The 23,434-nt window shown below is 36.6% G+C and overlaps 1 protein-coding gene across 1 annotated transcript in view; it reads right to left on the bottom strand.

Moving 5' to 3' along the window:
- The window catches only part of XPO4 (exportin 4), a gene marked incomplete at its 5' end in the record, with an annotated part of 76,267 nt that overhangs the window by 2,275 nt on the left and 50,558 nt on the right, over positions 1-23,434 (bottom strand). Inside the window, 15 exons of the mRNA XM_082495972.1 lie at positions 778-870; positions 2,136-2,253; positions 3,015-3,145; positions 4,107-4,225; positions 5,751-5,931; positions 6,831-7,124; positions 8,233-8,407; positions 9,375-9,544; positions 11,154-11,313; positions 13,081-13,258; positions 14,527-14,672; positions 14,788-14,930; positions 17,094-17,270; positions 22,254-22,428; positions 22,703-22,860. Coding sequence (XP_082352098.1) covers positions 778-870; positions 2,136-2,253; positions 3,015-3,145; positions 4,107-4,225; positions 5,751-5,931; positions 6,831-7,124; positions 8,233-8,407; positions 9,375-9,544; positions 11,154-11,313; positions 13,081-13,258; positions 14,527-14,672; positions 14,788-14,930; positions 17,094-17,270; positions 22,254-22,428; positions 22,703-22,860 — 2,418 coding nt within the window. The remainder of the gene's footprint in view (positions 1-777; positions 871-2,135; positions 2,254-3,014; positions 3,146-4,106; positions 4,226-5,750; positions 5,932-6,830; positions 7,125-8,232; positions 8,408-9,374; positions 9,545-11,153; positions 11,314-13,080; positions 13,259-14,526; positions 14,673-14,787; positions 14,931-17,093; positions 17,271-22,253; positions 22,429-22,702; positions 22,861-23,434) is intronic.

The raw sequence follows: 23,434 nt of genomic DNA, 5'->3' as shown, positions 1-23,434 counted from the left end.
CCTTGTCCTGTTAAGTATTTTAGTCAGTGACCTGGAGGAGGAGAGGAAATGCACTTTCCTCAAGTTTGTGAATGAAACCAAACTGGGGAGCACAGCCAACGCATTCAAGGGCAGGACTGACACTCAGAGACACCTAGTCAGGCTGGAGGAATGAATTTCATGAGGTTCCTGCCAGTTCAACAAGGACAAAGTTCTGTAGCTGAAACAGACTAACCCCCTGCAACTATACAGACTGGGAACCGACAGGTTGGGGAGCAGTTCTGCTGAATAAAGGACCTGAAGGTCCTGGTGGACAGCAGGCTAAAGTCAGCCATGTGCCTTGTCAGCAATGAACACTAGCAGTATACTGGGCTGTATTTACTATTTGTCTTTACACAGCACTTGTTAGATTAGATATCGAATAATGTGTCCAGTTTTGGGCTTCTTAACACAAGAAGGATATTGATGAACTTGAATGAGTCCAGTGGTGGGCCACCAAGACTGTCTAGCAGGTGCTGAAAGCACATGAATTATAAGGACAATAAAACATTCAACAGGCCACTCAAAGAGGCTTTGGAGTATTCATCTTGGAAGTTTTCAAGACACAGATGGAAAAAGTCCTGAGCAAACTGATCTGAATTCAGCATTGACCCCACTTTGAGCCAGGGGTTGGACTACAGATCTCCCGAGGGGCCCTTCCAACCTGAGCGATTCTATGATTTGCCAGATGCACAGTAACTAACCACTCTCCTTTAACAAATGACTGGTTTTCAGGACATAAGTGTCTACATGCCGTACCTGATGCAAACACACTAATGTGTAGAATGCTTCACCTGCTGCAGTTGTCATTTCTGTGTTGTGCTTCTGAAGTACCAGCATATCAAAGACCATCTGAAATCACAAACCAGAAGCAGTTATCGAAGTGTAAACTTAACTTTCTACTTTACCAACATTTGCTGGTGAACCTGATCGTCAATTCTGGTAATAATAATGAACATGTATTTGCAAACATCCTAGTTTGTTTTTCATTTGTTTTGCCTTTTTTTAAATTTAGGTATCAGTAATTGGATAGCCAAGTTCTTTTAGAAGTCAGGTCTTGACTTAACAGCACAAATTCACATCTCAAAGCACTGAAACCCATTGTTGACTTATACATGTTCTTCAGAGAGAAACAGCATCTTTTGTATTTTTCTCCAAAAGTTGCAGATATGCCAGAGAAATAACCAAAAAAGCCTTTGCTCTTCCAGAATAAAACAGGGAACTTTTTCCTCAAGTTTTGGAGATTCCCACAGCTCACAGAAAGCCAAAAAGGGAACAGATTAATAAGGACAGTATTATAATTTTAAGTGGAAATTTAGAGAAAAGGCAGAAAGCTATGTTAACTTAGAAAAAAATATAAAGACAAAGTCATTTAAGGTGTTTCTCATTCTCTCAGCTTGGCTGATGCATAGTTTTAATAAGCAATCCCCAGAAGTTCAAATGTCAGTTTGGTAAGAAAAGATGCCTTAAGAAAAAGAGAAGTCTTCACAAAATCAGAAGGCAAGCACACAAGTTCTCTGATTACTTTATTCCCAGTTAGCAAGAATCTGGTTGCTAACAGGTCACTCCAAAATTTGATGAGAGTGAATGATCCTAGAAGGAAAGTACTAAACATGATACTGGATTAAGAAAATGCATAATTCATTGGATACATTGAATAAATGACAGCATTTTCTTTCTAGTTCCCAATGATGCTCTTTTTTCTGCCTCTTGTTTTAGTACTCTATCCAGCCTCCAGTTCACACAATTCTGGAAGCTTCCTATTTCACAGCTTTCACAGTAAATGTAACTAATAACATTGTCAATCAGGTTCATTCTAGGGCTTGTGTGCAGAGTATGGATAAATATAAATTGCATTTTGAGAGGCTCAGGTCTTTGTTGATTGCCAATAAGTAACGTCCTGTCTCTATGCCTCCATCTTCCTTTGTACTGTAGTCCAGTATCTCCAGCCCTTCATGCTCTCTTTTTTCTTAAACCGCCAGATTTTTAGGTAACAGGCTGTTTCTTACTATATGCATGATCCTGATTAAGCTGGTCATGTATGGTCACTGTTTGGCCTCTTGATGCTGCCTGTATGCAAAAAAAAACCAAAGCAACACGAAACGCAGATGCCTTACCTTAAGAAAGTGCCTTGTTGCTAGGAAAAGGGTTGAATCTGTTTCTTGTGCTTTTGCACATTGTTCTGCTAATGGTGTTACAGCCTCCAGACAGAGCTGGCAAACCTCTGAACTCATCCTGATAATGGGTGTTAAAGAATTAAAGTCAGATTTCAATTGAATTGTGGTAAAACTTCCCAGTGGTGTCACTAGAAAATACTTTAAATGCTTGTATGTTCCAACATTTCTTTTTACTATAAAACTGTTAATTAAAAAAACAAATTAAAAAAGGGGGAAAAAGAATTTCAGCTTTGTTGCCTCCTCTTATTAGCTACACGCCTTAAGGTAACATAACCCGCTCTGACATAACATTTTCAGAAAGAGTCCCTTATGGTCAAGCTCATCTGTTTCTGACACGTGCCACAGATTAGTGAAAATGGTACTCCCATTAAGAGAGGGAGAGCCCATTGGCACCCTGACAGGAAATACTCTGGAGCCAGCCCAGTAGAACAGCAGCAGTGTTTCATATGACCAGCTGAGAAACTAATTCAGGAATGGCTTTGGGATACCAGCTGAAGGCTTATGGAGTTACACACTCTGAAGTGAAGTAATGGAGGAGGCAGGAATGGCTGCCAGAAAAAACTTACACGCTAAACCACTTAAAGGCTGCATTCAAGCAACACAAGTCAGAGGAAATTCAGCTGATACTAGAATCTCAATAGACACTGCAGTGAAACTCTCAGTCACCAGAAAGCAAGAGTTGATTACTGAAATATAATTATAGATACAAAGATTGCTAGAAAAGGAAAAAAATGCACAGAAAAATAAAATCAGATTTTTAACAGGTCCTCATAGAAGGAACTCAGATTTTTAAATGCTCCCAAGCTCTATAAAGGATACGATGACATCCCTAACTCCAACGAGTACATTAGGCTCTTAAAGAGGTCCTCTGGAAGTTGTGGAATTTTCTCTGGGAATATCTCGCAGATGAAAGTGATTAATTTGTAATATTGATTACACAGGGATGGAAACTGTCAAAAGAAAAACATGGTAATTTTAGAATCAATCACGTTACTATTGTGACATAATTTCCATCCGTACAGAGACAGGACTGACGCTTTCCACTGAAAAAGAAAAGACTCATTTAGTAGACAACTTCAGAGTCATTAGAATGCCTACAACTTTATTAACAAACACTGCAGTACAATAAAAAAAAGATTGCTAAAGCTAAACAGATAATGGTGGGAGTCTGGTATCTGCTCTATACAAATTCAAGGAGTTTTACTTCAGACACGAGCAAGTCTAGTCCTGTGGGGTAATGCCTCACAAGCATTTGAAGCACAGTAGAGGGGCTCCTAGGGTATACCCTTTGACTCAGTTTTACCTAAAATGGATGTAGCTCTCATGCTCAGTGAGCACTACCAGATGAGAAAGTATGTTAGAGGGAACAACCAAGATACACTCCAGAAGTGTTCCCCTGGTTCAAAGTAAAACATTAACACAGTACCACCCAATGAAACACTGCCACTCCATTCTTTCCTATTTTACTGTTCTACTGACAAGTTGCTGCTATGATATGAAAGCCAGCTGTATTGTGAAAATAATCAGAGTTACTGCTTGCTTCCAGATTTCTAATTTTTTTTTTTTTTTTTTTTTTTTTTACTAATATAATTGTTTATGCCTCCTATCACATTTCTGACATTAACAGAAAAAGGATTCCATGAGCTACATTTCAGGTTTGGCTAATTGTTGACCTGCACAGACTCACTTTTAGAAAAAAAAATAGATTGTTTAGGCCCTTCAAATATACATTTTTCTCAGCTTACAATACTTCTTTTCAAACGGTATCTAGAACTACAGAACAGTTATTTGCATTCTAAAAAGCCTAGAAAACTCAACTTATGGTGGTGGAATGCATATAGGAATGAATTCTAGGAATTCATTACTATAAAGATTCCATATTCTAGCAACTATGTGTAAAAACATACTTACCTTCAGCAGATCCTGGGACATTAGAGGCAGAACTAGATTAACCCCATATAAGACAACATCTGCTGCTGATACAGATCTATTTGTAGCTTGCCCAGGCTCATGTCCTCTAAATACTTCATCTGTAGAAAAGACAAAAAATGTTTTGTATAAAAGGAGGATTAAACATATTGAAGGAAGAGTCCCATTTCTTTATAATAAAGACATTTTTAAGAATAGGGCTATTCCCCTTTCCCCAAACAAAAACATGAGGCACTGTATTAAAATAGAAACTTAGTGAGTGGAGGCTGCCACATCACTCTATATTTATATTCATTAGGACTAAGCATTTCATAATCACGTGTACCAGATGGCATGCTAAAACAGAACGCTTCAGATAGACTGAGGGCTCCCTTCCATTACAGAGCATTGCATTTGTTTCTAGTGATAGCTGCTTCATGCCTGCACACATAAACAGACAGTGAGCAAAATATTACTGCATTTTTATACTTTGTATATACAATACATTTACATATGTTTACATATATTTTATAAACACAAGGAGAAAAAAATGCAAGAGTTAATGCAGAAAATTCTGTAGTTCAGACATTGCCAAGTTTTCTCCAGTTACAGGCAAGACCTACATTTCCCATCAAATGGCAGTGACCTTACTTTTACAATTCCTGCATTGAGTCAGCAACAGTATGCAGACAACTTTCAATACATTTGATCACTGAGCATTACATTTAGGTAGTATTCACATTCTTTAGTTTCATGGTAAGTATGTTACAGTGTTTTCCATGCAACTAATTTCCAATGTCTGACCTCAAAGAGAATATGTTACTTGGCACTGAGTTGTCCATTCAATGGACAAAGTCTAAACCTGGTTCTGTATTTGTGTTGTGCATGCGTGACAAAAAAAAAAAAAAAAAAATAGACAGGTGCACTGAATTTCAGAGCACAGTGTTTTCTCTTTAAAGATGTACCTCAGAAAAGCAACATCAAAACAACCAAGGCAGTTTGTTACTGAGCCTGTTTTACGTGCAAACTGCGTAAGACATGGTTAAGATCTGAATCATGCAAATATGTTTCAGCTTATTCAAAAGCAATGCAGCACAGCTAAGTTAGACATGGCAAATCATATTCAGGACTACTGCAATTTTAAGTGGCAAATATATGGAAGAAAGTAACAGGCTGGCATACAAAAAAGAACCCTTAGCTACCCCACATGCCATAAAGCATGCTCTGTGAATGAGGAATACAGAAAACCTTCAAACATGATGAGCTCAGCATTTCACAAAAGTTGGATCTTGTACTAAGAAGATAATCTATCTGTCCTCTTGCGGTAATTTAGTATTCCAATTTCTTTTTTTTTTTTTTTTTGTTATAAAACTGCTGCTACTATATGTTCAGACTTGCAACATTCAGATTTCAAGCTGTTTCATACATGCCCTATTTATTTTATGAGAGCAATAATAATTTCAGATGCTAGAATACTATGAAAAGTCCTTCCTCTGCTACTGGCATATTAAATAGTAATTTCCATATCCTGATCTAATCAGGCCTAAACTCCAGTTTTCACTTCACCTGGATTGAATGCATGCCCCACAGTGGTTTTTACAGTTTAGAACACAAGTTATATTTCAGCAATTACCAATTGCTTCATACCTGTATCACTGAAATCTATGAATTCTTTTGATAGAAGATTAGTGAGAAGCTCCATAATAAGAAGGAGATCCTGGTACTGGTCTTCTTCCGCTGTAACATCTATCCGTTGTCGACCTAGATTATTCTTGGAATACACCTGGAGCAGAGTTAAGCAGGCCTCATACAAGTTCATGGCTTTGGCCTATAAAACAATGTTAGACAATAAGAAAACTTCCACATGCTAGAAGTGCCACATTTTGTTTTAAGATGGCGTTACTTGGTTGAAGATACCTCAAGATTTTCATTTCAGTTATAGAACCACATTTGTAACAACTGCACACAAAATCATCATGGAAACAGCCACCTTAAATAGTAAGAACACTTACAGCCATATATTGATATGGTACCCGTTGAAACAGTAGAACATTACTTTTATCAATTCCTCCACCTTATCTTTTCTTTTTTGTTAAGAGTGGCTTGGGGCAGGCTGACATCTCAGTAATCTCACAAACTAGTTACCTTTGTTGGGGGACTCACTTCAGCTATCAAAGTTTGGAGCCATAATAAACTGTGCATATTCAGTTTGGAATAGGCAGGATCGCTTCTGGATGCAAAATCAAAATTGGCCAACAGTGCAAAAAAAGTAAGTGTACTGCACTGACTTGTTTTACCAGATAATATCTTGGTATTGATTATGCCTTGTTTAGGACCAAGGCAGTGTCTCTATGGTACACAATTGTCACGTAAAACAGTGCTGCAATTCTCCTAGACAAGCCTTCAGAGAAGTTTGATACAGTTAAAAAAAGTACTCAATACGGTCTGCACTCTTTTGCCACCCATGCATACAGTTAGATTAGTGATGAATTATGGCTAAATTTATTAGTATAAGAACAGTCTAGATTGTCCTGCTTTTAATCTTTGCAAGTGTATGTTTTTAAACAAAGGAATTCCTCTAACAGATGTGACCACATAGCCTTTCTTTCTCTACAGAATCTAGAAATCACTGTCTTTTATTTTGTTTAAGGGATAGCACTGCATACGCACACACATGCACATACGCACGCACACTCTTCCCCTCCCTCCCCTTTTGGTTCTATTTACCTCTCCAAGATAGCAAATTTGTTTATGTGCAACTTCAACAAACACTTCTATTATGAGATTAACAGTCTCTGGTGTGTTTTTGTATACTTCCATTAATCCAATGCAATTATTAAGGAAGTCCATTAGGAAATTGAAGAGAATTGCTACGTTATCAATCTGGGTAGCTTCAGCAATGCCACAGAGTGCTTCTAAAGTAGCAGTGATTTCCTGTTTCACTTCCTCCTCCTGACAGATCTGCTGAAAGTTTTCTTGGTTTATCACATTCAAGAATCGCTGCTGAAGTGGCTGAAGAACCTGAAAATTTTTTAGAAAAGTCACATTAAGATAAGCATACTATTACATGAGATGTGAGGTTTAACTAATTTAGCAAGTTCATGGGTTGCTTGTGGCACAGCAGTACAAGAATCAATCACTTCCAGTTTCCAACAGCTCAATTATCTTATTATCTGTCACATTAACGTAAGCTGAAGTGGTAGTGACTAGTGATTCTCATTATCCATCATCACCTGCAGGCTGGTTTCAAGAAGAGCACCTCTATAAATATTTTATGTTATTTTGTAGTCTTTAAACAAATGACAATGACTTTCTCTGGCTCACAGTATTTCATTCTCTTCCAAATTCAGTATTAGGGAAAAAAAAACCCTGTTATTACAGTTAATCAATGAAACCTTAAATTAAGATTAATGTTCACAATTATCTTTGTCATATTATGATTCTCAATAGTGCAATCTCTTTTGTAATCAGCTGTGTTTGTAACCAATTTAGAAACTTCCATAAAAATAGTTAAATGTTTTTCCCAGTTACTTCCTGTGCATTATAGTTTTACCTTCAATCACTAATTTCTCAGCTTCGCTAATAAAAGCAAGTTTCTCTCAGAAGGACAACGCTTTACACACTCACATGGTGCTCACATTTCAGCTACTTTCTAGTATTAAATATCCGAGCTTTAATGGAACCAGGGCACAAAAAGCTGGTCAAGGCTCTTCATTATGTTCCACATCAGTTTTTTACTTACTGTCATTACCATTAAGTGAATAACTGAATAATTTATAACATCACCAAATTAAAATAAAAGGAAGAAATTACAGAGTTCCAAGGGAATTTGTTAACCTTTTATAATAGTCCCTCAAGTGTACTGCTATACTGGCTGGTTCACGAATCCTCCAGACAGTTATTAGTTGTTTCTGTTTAGGTTGTGATGTTTTAAAGACAATTTTTGGCAGCTCATGGGTACCATACAACTACTGACCTTCAAAGAGAGAATAGTCTAAAAATTTACCAATATTAGATGTTCAAAATCCAAAGATTCTATACAAGTTGATTTTGTGTCACCACAAAATTCCCTAAACTTGTTTATACTACTTGCTAAAATGAAGGTAACAGAAGCATCAAAATAGCTTACCTCTGTCCAGTATTGTTGCTTTGTTTCTGTATCCATATGAGCAAAACCTCCTAAAACTAAAGCTTTCATTAGTGTTCTCTGCACAGAACTGGACAAATAGTGAAGAGGAGGGCTTCGCCTTGCAAATTGTTTAGCTAAATTCCACCAGTTTTCACACTGAATAACTAAGTTTGCCCTAGAAGAGGGAAAAACAGTTTTATTAAAGAAAAGACTTCACAAAATTGTATGAATAGAGCGCATCAGGTTGCTAGCAGTTGTCAGAAGATTTTTTTTTTAAATTTTAATTCCTTTATTCTAAGGCTAAATTGCCTTTTGACTTTCACCCTATTAACGTCCCACCTCCAAGATTTCTAAAGTATATACTCTGAAAATAGCTCAATTCATATGGAAGAAAAGCAGGGAAGTGCTTTAGTTTTACACACATAGACACACAGAGTTAATGGACATATTGCATGGATTAAAAGCTTAGTCTCATTATGTCATGATAAAATAAGCAGTTTATTCCAAAACTAGCTCCTGTGGGTTTATTTTTTTTTTAAAAGAAAATTCCTCAAGCATTTAAATCCTCAAACTTCAGAACAGTCTTTCACAACAGACTGTGAATGCATGATTGCGTGTATAATTGCGTGTCAATTCACATAAGTAAAACATTCAAGAATTTCCTGCTTCACAGTTTGTAATACCAAAGAAAACTCTGAAATTTGTCTGAATCCACCAAATCCTGGATTTTTAAAATTTTTTTTATATGTTTACACAACGCATTTTATACTGGCTTAGCCAGCATCTGAACTCTTAATCCGGAAGAACTTGTTCAACAAAAATAAACATCACCACAAAAATCCTTGCAATAAGAGTGGAGACCAGGAGAGTTTTCCTTTCTCACTGTTTAAGAGTGAGGCACAAATGTAGGGGAAGGAGAGTGCACTTCTAAACAATAATAAAAATTAGATTATGTTTTGTCAATCTAGGTCTCACTCCTCACTTTGTCAGACATTTTTTTTTTTCATTTATAGTATGTTACTAAAGTAATTTGACTTACAGAGACATGAATATGAAGTGCCCTATATCTGGATTACTTTGGCCAAAAAAAATTTAAAGGAAGCAAAAGAAATTTTTTGTCTTCCAGAGGTATAGCAACTTACCGCTCTCTCCTTTCCACTAATGTTACTAGCAGTTGTACAGTATCATTTGCAAGGTCCTGCTCTGAACTCCACACTGCCAGGTTACTGATCACTTTTTCTAAAAGGTAACCCACAATCCACTGGGAACCCTCTGTATCAGCACCAAATGCTGTACTAAATGGCAGACTTATCTATAAGAAAAGCATTAAAATGAGTGAGTTTTACAGAAGCCAGAACCCCAAAGTGTATGGCAATCAGTCAGCAAATTCTTTTCAGGCTGTCACTTCTTCCCTACTTAAAATACACAAATGTTACACAGACAAAGGCAAAGAACAACTCTAACAGAAAAATCTTTGCCAAATTTATCTTGCAATTTTAAGCACAACACCTAAAACAAAGAAAAGTTTCAACCTCATTACAAAATCAGGTTTAAGTATGTCTAGCTGTTAATGCAAATGAAAGTTCAAAAGCTTTAAAAATTAAAAAAAATAATCCCCAAATCATCTCCCAAAAGTGTTTCCATTAATTTATGACAAAATTAAAAATCAAAATTCAGTGAAATTTATTACAAATAAACCTAGCTGTTGATCTAGATTGAACCTTGTAAAAAAAAAAAACTTATTTTCATCGTAATTTTTCTACATCTGCTTTCTGCAGATTGTTCCTTCAATCTATACGGATTTTAGGAAAGATGCCACATTCTGGTCCTGGCACATTAAAATACACTTCCCTGAAGTTGCCTGTTCTCCTAACTTTTTTTAAAGTTCCTCAAAAGTGAAGTCCAAGGATTTTGTAATAATTGTACAGGGGCTTCCTGTTAGCACACCACTAACATTTCTAACTTTAAAACTCATAATGTATTTGCGACTGAGCATAAGGTTTAAATAGAGGTTCCAATCACTTTCACATGTCAACACAAAATAAACGTGTACATCTCCTAGACAATCTATTTTGTCTCTTCACATTGTTTCTTATGTGGATCTCCTTCTTACACGCTCTCCAAGTCTTCCCCAACTGGTACCTTTACAAATTCTTAGCTCTGCTGTAAGTACAAGGTGAAAAATATGACTCCAAATATTCACAAGTCTTTGGTATACCTATTTTTGTTAAGGAGGGGCCTCCTGAAGCGTTAGTATTCTTAGTTGCTTCAGTAGTGCAAATAAAGGGGAGGAGGAGGAGGCTTCCTTCTCAAAAGTTAGAGCCAACAGGACCTCCTCAGGATGAGTAGCCTCCATCAGCTAGCTGGATTACAGTTAGTTCTATAAGCAAAATCAGGATCAAGGTCTAATCGTGATTAGTGCTGTCCAAACATGAGAAGAAGTTGCCCTTTACAAAGAACGCACCATTGAAATCATGATATATACAATGAGAACATATGAGAACGGGGAGAGGAGAGGAAGTAGCATGACATTAGCTGATGTATACTACCTTGTGATGGTGTTAAACATCTAATTCAGAATCATGACCAGGTCACTCACTAAATCATCCATCAAGGGCAACCACTGCATTAGAGATGAACTGTAAGATCTGATGGATAGTGAGAAGTAGCTTATAAAATTGCTGTAGTGAGTTTCACCCACTAAGCAGCCTGAAAGAAGCGCACTATGATATCCTGCTATGGCAATGACTACCAGAAAAAAAAAAAAAAATCAACTTTCAAATTCCAAAATAAACCACAACCCATTTAACATTAAAAATGCTTTATCATTGCACTTAAAAATGGCTACACTGACATCTGCATTCACAGGATAATATTATTGCTAATACTCACCAATTAATTCATAAATGTTATATCCTTACCTGATCATACAGCTTTTCATCTACTAGGAGGTAAGTCTTTGCCCAACGCTTGAGGAACCATACAATATCTTTGCCCATCTGGGGGCTCAGGAGGTGCGTGAGATTTGCCCTTATTGCTCTAGATTCTACTTCTGACACTCTTAAAATAGCAGATAACAACCTGCAGATTTAAAATACAACGAGGATGCTGAAACTGGGTTCTGGAGAAGCAATACAACTACAAAACACTTCAATTTTCATGAAATATGACCGAAGGAACAGGATAACACAAAGTAGCTTGACTCCAATGAAGTAAAAAGCACCCAAATTTATTATTTCTTTAAATGCAAGGAGAGAGGGACAGGATGGACTGGCAAATATCCTCAAAAAAGTCAGAATATACATTAAAGGTTAAGGTGATTATCTTTGACATCAAAATTGCTGCAACAAAGAATCCTCACAAGCATTCTGACATCGAGAGAATGAAGACAAACGTACTGCTACTTGGAATGCTTGAAAAGCTTTTTCAAAAACCTGATTCTCCCTTCCTTGCACCATCAAGCTTAGTGACCAAGTGGGTCTTAATTGTGCAGCTTTTGCAGTGTGATGCATATTAAAGAACAAATACAGAAATAACCAGTTATGTCTCTTTTTCATTACTGCAGAGAAACAGTCTGAAATAGCAGATCACCCAGTGATTGCATTAATACAATCAGTCCATAAAAATACATTAAATATTAGCTTTTGTAGCATATCAATTAAATTTGCTAAGAATGCGACAGTGCACAAGGAATTCAGGAGTTGACAGTGGTCTTTCTTGAAGATGTTTCAGAGCTATTGTCAGAGAGCCTCAAATCTCCTTATTTGGATCTGATTTTATTCCCTTCACCACTGAGATACTGCATTAAAAAAAATCTTGTTTGGTGGCCACTTCTTGAAGCTCTCAACAGTATCAGTGAGCAGTATTCAGACTTCTAAACCTTAGGCCCATCATTGCTAATGAAGATCCATTTTTTTCTAGCCTCTTCCGGAAGACGAAACAACTACAACTAACTACACAACAACTAATCTTGGGTGAAGAATCTTCCATGTCAATTAAAAGCTGAATCCAATCTTCTGAAGTGTGAGGATTCAAATTAAGGATTCCTTTTTTAGCATCATCCTTCTTGCAAAAAGAGAACAGAAGTCTCCTCTCCTGCTCCTTTTATAGGCTAATAGTGATACACATACATAAGTGACAACAATTCCTCCTGCACCATGGACCAATTGAGCTGCTACTGCCAAGCTTGGGCAGTAACTCATGTTCAAAGTAGACAAGCTCACTGATGCTCTGAAAAGTATTTGCTTAAAGCTGTACATGTGCTGAATGAATTACAGAGTATATAGTATATTATCTAAAGATTTTGAAGTACCAACTTTTTAGTAATTTAATTCATTTTAAGGATTTTCTGTAACAAATAGATCACAAATGGGTTTTCAGTAGAGATATAAAAACATTTCTGTTTATTTCCAAGACTTTGGCTCATGTCCTCTGTTAAGACTATTTGATCAACCTAGTCATTTCAGCCTTCCCATCTTGACTCAGTTTTATCTGTTTTGATGTCTTATGTTCATGCTTCTTCGCAGTCCTCCCCTGGGTCATCCTGACTTGAAATATCATTTGTATTTACCCTGCCTTTCTTTAACCTAAAAAATCTAATAATCACTTCATCTTTTCTCTTCTCTTAATCTCTTTTACAGCACTGCCTTCATATGTCTGTTACAAAACCATTCTTATAAATTATTTGCCCTTACTTCAATACTAGTTAAAAGAGACATTTCTTTTCCAGCATTCAGTGTTTACATATTGCTTTTTTACTTTTCAAATTCACAGAAGTCCACTCATATTCTCACTTTTTTCTCTGAAAAAAGCATTTAACATACTTAATATCATGAGATGCATCCTTACCTAATTACAGAATCAGTTCTGTTGTACCCTGGGATGGAAGAGGCCTTTTCTCCTGGAGATCCCAGAATCTGAAGTGTTGTATTGATGTCAACCTCAGCTGAATGTTTAATGGAATATTCCATTACTTCTGGAGGTATTAGCGGAGTCTCTCCCTGAGTATCATTAGCCAAGAGGTAGCCTTACATTAAAAAAGAAAGAGTGATCACAACTTTCTACCCTAGATAAACTTACGGCTCTTTGATTAGAGAATCCATTGCCTTAACAGTAGACATCACACCAGAATCAAATGTTTGTACAAACCCTGACTAACACTGTTTAAATATGTATAAGTTCACTTCAGGTTCTTCTCTACTGAATGGCTTTAAGGATTCTAAAGTTACCAGGAACCAAGACTCAAAAAGAAACCAACAAATTAAAAAACAAATAAAAAAAAAAAGACAAGCTTTGCTTTACGTAAAAGTACTACAGTCAATTCAACTATTGAGGGTGGAAAAAACCACCCCAAACCAACATTTTTTGGTCACTTTTTTCATATTCTGTTATGTGATCAAAAAGCCTTAATTTTACAGCTTCCCCACCGAGTCCATCTCATTTGGGACTTCTGTTCTGCTAACATTTCAAATCTGTCAGAGGCTTTAAGACACCAAGTACATATGCTATAATAAAGTTTTCCTTGCATAGCAACTGCAGATCAGGTGAAGCATGGGTTTTTACAAAATACTCTGGTGTCCAGATAATTACTATTAATTCCAGCTTTAGTCATAGTTTTCAATGTCTGATCTCATAACCATCTGTGAGCTGCAAATACAAACTCTATCCCACAGTGATAGAGAGAGCAACTAAAACATCAGATGTTCAAAAAGATCCCGCAAAATATTTCATGAAGTATACATTTCTCCTAACAAAGTACAGACACTGCCTTGGTTATTATGTTTTGCAAACAGATGTAAGACAGTTCCATCTAAAAATCAAATCCAAAAAGTTTTTAAATTCAACTTCCCTGAAACAACAAAATGCCAGGACATGGATCATCAGCACTGACTGATTCTGGAACTTACTTGATTCTCTGCCACCACTGATTGATTCCCTTATAAAGTCATGTACCCCAGACAATACAACTGATATCATGAACAGACTAATTTCTTGAATAGGCTGACTGATAACATATCTCAAAAAATCTATAACAAAGTTGGTGGCGGGTATTTCCAAAGGACATTACCGCATGTAAAGATTTCATCCATCTTCTCGAGATAACATTCACGTTACTCAAGGCAGAGGAAAGTAAAACAAAGATTTTGAGCAGTGTATGTAAGATGAAAGCATCATAAGGGATAAAATTTATAGTCAATTAAGAATAGTTGATATACAGGGATTATTTTTTTTCCTGAGGTGCTCCATCTGCAATAAGAATACCAAAATAATACTTATTTAAAGCTGTTCACTAACCTGTGACTAAAATAAGCCAATGAATATCCTCATACAGGTCATCAAGCACTTTATTGTCAATTGAGCCTGACGCCGGTGAGGCAAGTAACTGCTGCTGATGTCTCTGCAACTGACCATGGAGCCTTGTCACTCGGTCTTCTAATAAACTGTGAACAAATAACAATAAAATAACTTCACTGTTTTTAAATTGTTTTGGCAAAGTCAGGCTTTTCATATGTGATGGCTTTAACTGAGTTGCATTCATGACTATTTTTTTTGTACCTTGTAAGAAGAGGTATACAGTGTTCTGCAGCAATTCTCCCCAGCATGCCTACACTGGCCAACTGGTCACAGAACTGGTCTCTGTCATCTTCCTGCAGTTCACTTATTTCTTCTTCTTCCCGAGAGGCCACACCATTGGCAGTCTGGTTATTTAAACAAATTAGAAGCAACCAGTTAGTGTTTTACCTGTTAAATTTTATCACCACCACAATTTTCTACATTGTTTTGGCTTTTTCTTTCAAGGTGTTTTGCATGGATGACCAGAGTCTTACTAAATTAGACACAGAAGAGTTAAACAGAGGAGTAAACATGGCTTCATATTGTTTTAAATCAGCATTTCACAAGCTTATTAGCAAAATGCCACATTCAGTTAATCGTATATTTGCTACCATTTCCAATAGTGCGCTCAAGTCAAAAGATTCACTCTTTGTGAAAACAGGCGAGCATAAGAATTATGAAAATTGATACTTGTTATTAATAGGATAAGCACAGGCTGGGCAATAGCAAAACAGCTTCTTTACATCACAGGGTATATAAATCAGCTCTGTTGAGCATCCACTACTAGAAGCACGATATAAGGCACTGAATCACAGAGATGGTCTGCAACCCCAGTGGTCAGAACATGACTGAGGTACACTTGCATTTCAAATCACACATATATCAGACGACGAACCATTTTAAATACTGATACTTCCATGCTTTTCCCTATTCATTAGTCAAAGATATTGTTCTCAGTTGTCTGAGATCTTACATACATCATGTAATAATTTTCATTTCATCATGAAAAATACTATCTCTTTCATTAAAGATTTTCCATAACCTGTTGTTTAAGGGGGAAAAAGCTTTAAAAAGTAAATGCTATAACCTCAGGAAAACAGAAATCTAATAATAATCATGATCATCATAATCTCAGTTTTATTTCTTGCTAATGTGGAAGTTTCACTCTTTGATTTCTCAAAGCTTATTTTGGCTGCATTATATGATCAGACTTTATTCCTTGAAGAAATGAACCATGATGTAGAAACTAAGTATCGATGTTAAATTTAAAAAAAAAATAAAAAAATCTCTTAAGGAATCATAAAATTTACTCAACTAACAAAGTAAAATACAAGTGACAGAAAGCTATCTGTCTGCTTTTTTCCTATAAAGGCTCTGGAAAACCAAATCCACACACAGCTCCTTATCCAAAGTGCTTTTAACCTTTTCTTTATGTAACCCAGCAAATTATTCTCTTTTGGCAACTTCAAAGTTGCAGCTGTTTACTGAAGGGTGAGCCTCTGCTCTCAAAGCAGAGACTGAAAGTTCCTGTTACTGCTTTGATATTGAACAAGAAGCATTCTAAAATGCCAGCTGTGGCTTTTAAAAGGTTACCCATGGGATAAATGACTTATCTCACAGAATGACATGAATTAACCTGTGTATACAAGTTATGTCAAGACTGCCTGATATGAATTCAAACTTCTCTTGTGAAATATTTCTGTTTTGGCACTGTTATTACCATCTGTTACATATCGAGATAGCAGAATTAAGTTTTATATAGTGCTTTTCAGAATGAGGTATCTCAGAGATCTTCGCACAGCAAATTAAAGAGAGATTTTATACAGTTATTGAATTGAATCTATGCAGTAATTAATTCATCCAACATCTGCATCCAACTTTCTGTACAAGAATCTATTTTAGTAAGATCCAGACTCCTGGCAAAGAGACTAACCTGCTTTCTTTCTCAATTCAAGAGATACTTGAGGTACTTCTAGGTTTTCTCTAGAACAGCCACCTCAAAAATTCAATTGGGAATTAATTTAATCCAAAAGAACCACATAATATTGCAAGTTTCTTCTAGCCTGAGCATAGTCATTCTACATTTTTTCAGATATTTATGCACGTCAATTATACTTCGAAAGTATACTTTGAAGATAATGTATGGGAGGTAACAACTGTGTACAAGACTTCCAATTTCATTGGGGATTTTAGCTAGGACCCTAGTCCAGAGAAGGATGGTCAAAAGTTTAGTCATTGCATCTGTGGGGAGAACAGTAAGATGCATGTTGATTTGAGTAACAGGTTTACCTTTTCCTATTTTTTTAAAAATTATTTCCAACTTTATATTTCTTTATTTCCTCTTCAGAGTGAGAGAAACAGACTGGAAAATGACCGCAGAGTAACAAATTCAGCAAATTTTTCATTTCCAAAGTCACAAATAGCAATTCTATACAAGCTCCCTTGAGCTACATAATACAGTACCCACCAAAAGACATGGGCTAGTAACTATATATCATCATCAAGAACTACTAGAAATGAGGACTTACCAAATTCCTTGTACCATCAGGAGCAGCTAGATGGCACTGGATGTAGGAATTGAAGACCTGAACAGCATGTTGGGTAAAGAAACCTTTATGGAAGTGCTTGTCATCTTGTACCAAAGTAAGCCAAGATTCCAGCAACTTATCATATGCTTCCATATATACCATGTCATCTTTGTCAAGCTGTAAGAGATGAAAGAAACAAAACAAAAAACTTATTCCTAAACTAAACCAGAGGAACATATTTATATTCATTATTATTTAACAAATGTTCTTCTAACGTTGAAACAATTAAAAAAAGTCAGTCACAAACCACATCTAAGAATAGCCAAAAAAATATCAAAATGAACTGAAGCAACTCATCAAAAAGGTCAGTACAGCTTTCATGCTTGCTAGGCTTTAAAAAAAAAAAAAATGACAGTGTTTAGCTATTTCTCTTCATCTGGTGTTCAAAACCAAACCAGTCTTAAATTAAGCCTTTAATGCATAATTACCTAAATACAGGAGCTACTGAGCTTTTACCCCGTAGATGCCAAGCATCTCAGCTCTTATTAGTAGCAACAAAGAATTGATCCATTTCTTTTTCATTAAATAGACAAATAGAACACGTGCATATAGATTTATATGTATTCCACTATTTCTGAAATAAAAAGAGAGAAACGATGATGATTTTTTGTTCCAGAGGAAATCATTGTAAGATTGCACGTGTTCAAGAAACCCTACTACAGGTAGCCAGATTTGATGATGAAACACAACTTTTTTTCAGTTTGTTCACAGAATGAGCAGAATTACACAGAATAAGCCCGCACCTCCAATTGCTTAGTGCATTTCAAGTGCTTCTTAGTTTTTGTTATTCATATGTGTTTCTATATAGTACATAAATTGCAAAAGGAAATAACACATCTGAAAAACAAAGTCATGGGTTACAAGCAAACTAAAGAACTGATAACAAAGAGGCCATCTCTTTTTAAAAGTATTTTCAAGGTATCTATCAGCTTTTTGATTGGATGCAAAAATTGAACTCTAGTAAATACATTAAACTTCAAGTAATTTAAGTGTGACTGTACAGATGTACACACTGCTAAAGCAGGACACTTCTCTCAGAAGTCTTCTCAAGTTTTAACCAACAGGATGGCTCACAAAAGTTACTTTTAAATAGCAGAGCTTAGTAAAATGATTCCTTGATGAAATAAAGAGATATTAAGGCCTTAATCGTGCTCCAGACAGAAGAATTCCTGACTTTCAGTGAAGTTACAAACACGGTTGGATGAACAGACAAGGAAAAGAAAACATTGGTTGGATGACTGATTAAGAGGAAAAACTGGTATCACTTGGAAGCATTTCAAGACAGCTTCATAGCATTATTTTAGAAGTGCAGAGTGCTCATATTTACAGAAGTTAAAATATGGGACATGTTGATGCAAGTGTGAAAACAAAAGTGAAGATCACAATGAGAGAGGCAAAACCGTATTCAACACTAACATAAGCCACAAAATTAGGATGGACACCACAACATGTCTTTTTAAAACTTGGCTAAAGGGCACACAAATCCATAGACAGTCATTCAATCCTGAAATATTCTGATGTGTGTGTATGTAATATATTTATGTAGATAACTTTTATGTAACTTTTAATGATTTATAAGATTCCAGAGCATAAACCAATACACAGACATGTCTTTTTATGAACAACAAAAGAACTCAAATCTACCCAATTTATTTATTTGAGAAAGTAATACAGAAGTTAATGCCATGGGAAAAAAATTTTTTTAACACTTTATGGTATTCTCATAAAGAAGCTAGGATTAATAAGTGCCTCCATAAAGCATGTACCCAAATAGTAGAAAGAGTTTATCCATATTGAACAAATTTGGTCACAAAGGAACCTTACTAAAAATCCCAATCCTATTTCAGATTAGCTACAGCTGGGCTACCAAAGAAACTAAGCAACATACTGTAGACTGGGAAGCTGCATTGTTCTGACCGATCCAACAGAAGCAATGGCAGAGCCCAGTTCAGAACTCAGATCTTCAGGAGAGGCAAGACACAACCAGGAAAGTCAAAGCCATCCAGAGGGACCTGGACAAGCTTGAAAATGGGCCCGTGTGAACCTCATGAGGTCCAACAAGGCCAAGCGCAGGGTCCTGCACCTGGGTCAGGGCAACCCCCAGTATCAGTACAGGCTGGGGGATGAAGGGATTGAGAACAGCCCTGCCAAGAAGGACTTGGGGGTACTGGTGGACAAGAAGCTGGACATGAGCTGACAATGTACGTTTGCAGCCCAGGTCAAATGCATCCTGGGCTGCATCAAAAGAAGTGTGGCCAGCAGGTCGAGGGAGGCGATTCTCCCCCTCTACTCTGCTCTGGTGAGACCCCACCTGGAGTACTGCATCCATCTCTGGGGCCTGCAACATAAGGAAGACATGGACCTGTTGGAGCGGGTCCAGAGGAGGGCCACAAAGATGATCAGAGGGCTGGAGCACCTCTCCTTTGAAGACAGGCTGAAAGAGTTGGGGTTGTTCAGCCTGGAGAAAAGAAGGCTCTGGGGAGACCTTGTTGTGGCCTTCCAGTACTTAAAGGGGGCCTACAGGAAAGATGATGACGAACTTTTTAGCAGACCCTGTTCCAATAGGACAAGGGGTAATGGTATTTAACTAAAAGAAGGTAGATTCAGATGAGATATAAGGAAAAAATTTTTGACAATGGGGGTGGTGAATCACCGCAACAGGTCGCCCAGAGAGGTGGTCAATGCCCCATTCCTGGAAACATTCAAGGTCAGGTTGGACAGGGCTCTGAGCAACCTGATCTAGCTGAAAATGTCCCTGCGTATTGCAGGGGGTTTTGACTAGATGACCTTTAAAAATCCCTTCCAATGCAAACGATTCTATGAAAGCAAAGATGCTTAATTTGTCTAGTATGTGAAATGCAAAGAAAAATTGCTAGATCCTCCTTCACAGTCTCCTGACCCTTTGAAGGAAGAACACTTGAAAATTTGTCAAGCAGCAGCAAGCTGGAAAAAGTTGGAAGCATAGCAAGAAGGACCAAATTCAGAAGGATCGCTCTCATAACATGATATTTTTTTAAAAAATTGTGAAACAGGAACAGTGCATTAAGATTCATTTTGGGAAAAAGAAGACTTTGGGATAATTTCTATTTCTATCTTAATTTTCATCCAACATTCTGTTTGTACACTTCCCTAATTCAGATGGACTACTTGATTTCTACTTCTGCATAAACACTTAAGCAAAGGGAAGCATAGCTGTGGACAAGCATCTTCTCTCAGACCCAGTAATCTCAACCTAAGTCAAAAGACTGTTTTCAGGGATGGAAAGCAGTATTTCTACAGGCATAGCACACAGTATCATTACACCATCCGGATTAAGTCAGCAATAACTTAAAAGTCTCGGTAGCACACCTTATCACTGACACACCGTTAAGGTATAAGAATTCTTTTTTTGAAGGCACATCACCACAGAATTCTGCATCATCCTGAAAACCAGAGGAACAAAGTTGATATATCTGTAAGAGCTATGACAGAATGGAAGGGATCAAAGTATAATGTTTCTCCTTCTACAGAAGGATTTAAAGATTCAAGGAAGGTGAGAAAATTCTCTCTTAAAACAAAAAAGTCTTGTATTCTGTCTTTCTGATATTGCTGAATCTAAGAACATTTAAGTTTAATACTGAAAAGACTTTCTTCAGCTAAAACTATGGGATTATATAAGTGTAGGCAGCCACAGTTTACTAGGTGTAACTGGCCAATCATTTCCAAAACAAACTTTGTACCAGATAGTGGTACGAGCCACCATAAGCTTTTGCTGAGAGATGAGGTGTTTTGAATGGCGTTGTTGAGCACTGTTTTCATTAAATGTGGTTGCATATTCTAGCTCTCAAGTAACAAGAGGCTAATTGAGGAAACAACATCCCTTTAATTTAAATGATAGGTGCTTATGGTTTTGCTGAATCTTTTCTATAAAGGCTTCAGGAGCCTTTATAGAAGCCTAAATGTGGAGCCTAAATGTGTTGGTGAGCACCAGAACGTATGGTCAATGTTCTACTAGAAAATCTCAAAAGCAGGGCAGGTTTTGACCAATAAGGTTTGGAAAGTAGCTGTATTTTAGATTCTAAATTTAATCACCGATTTTTTGATTAAGCCATGACCACACTTGAAAGTTTAGGTGAGCACTGGGCCAAATGTAATACATTTTAACTTTGCAGCAAAGACATGACCTAATGCTCTGTAATGAATGCTAATTAACATACCTGTGATCTCCGGTAAAGAAACACATCCATCAGCTTTATAACTAAATACTTCTATAATTAGTTCAAACTCAGGTAATTAAGCCCAGTCAAAATTGCAAAACTGGTAAAAATTCATACTTTTAATGATAATGGGGAAATATTGGCTAATATCTTGATAGTCTCATTTTAAATCGATAGCTACCACACATAAATAGCTCAAGTGCAAGATCGTTTGCCTTAATTCTTACGGGCTTTTTCCTAAAACTACATCTCCTTATTAGTCTTTTAGAAGCAGAAGACTTAAGACTGTCCCCACTACTCTTTAATGTTACAACTAAAAAATTTGAAAGAAGTAATCAAAATCCTCTGAATTCCTGTGCTACATTTGTACACAGAATTACCATTTAAACTGTGTCAGCAATGAAGGGATGATTTGAACAGCTTAGAAGTATGGGGTTAACAACAGATCTTAACAGCTACATTCACTTAAAACAGAAGTTCCTGACTCAGGACTCTTGATAGCAGTTAAGTTTCAGTCTGTCTGTATGTTCATGTAGTCATTTTAAGCTTTCAGGACTGTGGCTCATTCATTATCTACAACAGTTTTCAGAGAAGTCCTACAACAGCAAGTCAGCAATATTTAAAGAGTTTAATATTTTTAAACAAATCCATTATTTTAAAATGAAAATATGAGACAAGTGCTTTAAATCAAAACAAAGTCTGAAAGATGCACACAGTGAGTAATTATGTTCATTATACTGTTTGAAACAGAAAGTCCTCTCAGATGTGATTTTAGAAATATCTACAACAGAACCACTGAATTCACAACAGCTATTAATAAAACAGCCACATTCTTATGTCATTTATGCTTATCACAAAGAGAGAAACAAAAAAGACTACCTGCTATTTGAAAGCGGATACTTACCACTTCTTCCAAGGCAGCACTTCTTCCAAAAGAACAAGTGAGGTGTGCGAGGCAGTTAACAAATGAAGAGAAGAGTTCATTTGGAATGGCAGTTAAAATATTGCGAGGAAATACGGTTATCAGGTTGCTGATAATACTGGAAATTCCCACTGCTTCAGAGTCTTCTATTTCAATTCTATAGATAGAAATAGAAGTTAGTTTTTTTGCCATTAAGAAAAATGCTAGAAGTGAATTGATTTTGTCAATACATTTTCAATCAATAAATCTATTTCATATTGCTTAAGCACCACCTAATTTAAACTGCCGTTTGTTAAATTTCAGTGATCCAACAGTAAGCACAAATAATACCCAGAAATAAGCAAGCCATACCAGTTCTCCATGCAGATACGCTACACTCCAAACTAAAGAATAAAAGATGCCATCTAAATTTAGAAAGCAGGCATACATACCCATTGATAGTATTCAGTAATCCCTCAATGAAGTGTGCCAGGTAATCAACTTGTGAACCTTCATCAGGAAAGACTGGCCCGTGCAAAGACGCCAGCTGTGCCAGACACTGTAATGAATCTTGGGCCATATCTGTATCTTCTCTGATTTTTCGATGTACCTTTCAGGAAGTGAGATAGTTAATAATACACGGAAAATAGGGTGTTCTTACAACAGTCACATGGCTCTCAACCCAAAAGAGCACACACCAAAAAAAGCTTACTATAACTTCCATTCAGTCTGAAACGCAAGGGTTTCTACAACTCTCTAAACCATAGTAAATGTCAAGATCATGACTCAGCTCACAAAATCGCAAGCCTTGAATGAACTCACAGAAACTAACATTTAGTTAAGTCTCACCTACATGTTGAAAATTGAACTGTCTACTGAATGTTATGTCTTAAAGAGAGAAACAGATGCCAGCCAGTCAGACATACTGCTCCTTCTAAAAACAGCAATAATGACAGTCATCTCTATTATGCTAACTATGCCTAGGCTATGGAGTCTTGCTAAAGTCAGTCAACAAGTTCAATCAAGATTATGTAGATGCTTCTTTAGGAGAGGTAAACACTGAAGACACATACAAAAATGAATGCATCACTTCCTTGGCAACACCCTTAACATTATACAAGGCCAACAGTAATCTTCCCACATTTCTGCGAACTGTTATGTCATCACTTCTGCCAATGGACATT

The sequence above is a fragment of the Vanellus vanellus genome (assembly GCF_965231255.1).
Source record: "Vanellus vanellus genome assembly, chromosome: 1".
Taxonomy (NCBI): Eukaryota; Metazoa; Chordata; class Aves; order Charadriiformes; family Charadriidae; genus Vanellus; species Vanellus vanellus.
Note: the sequence above shows the minus strand (reverse complement) of the source record. Positions and strands in the feature narration are given on the sequence as shown.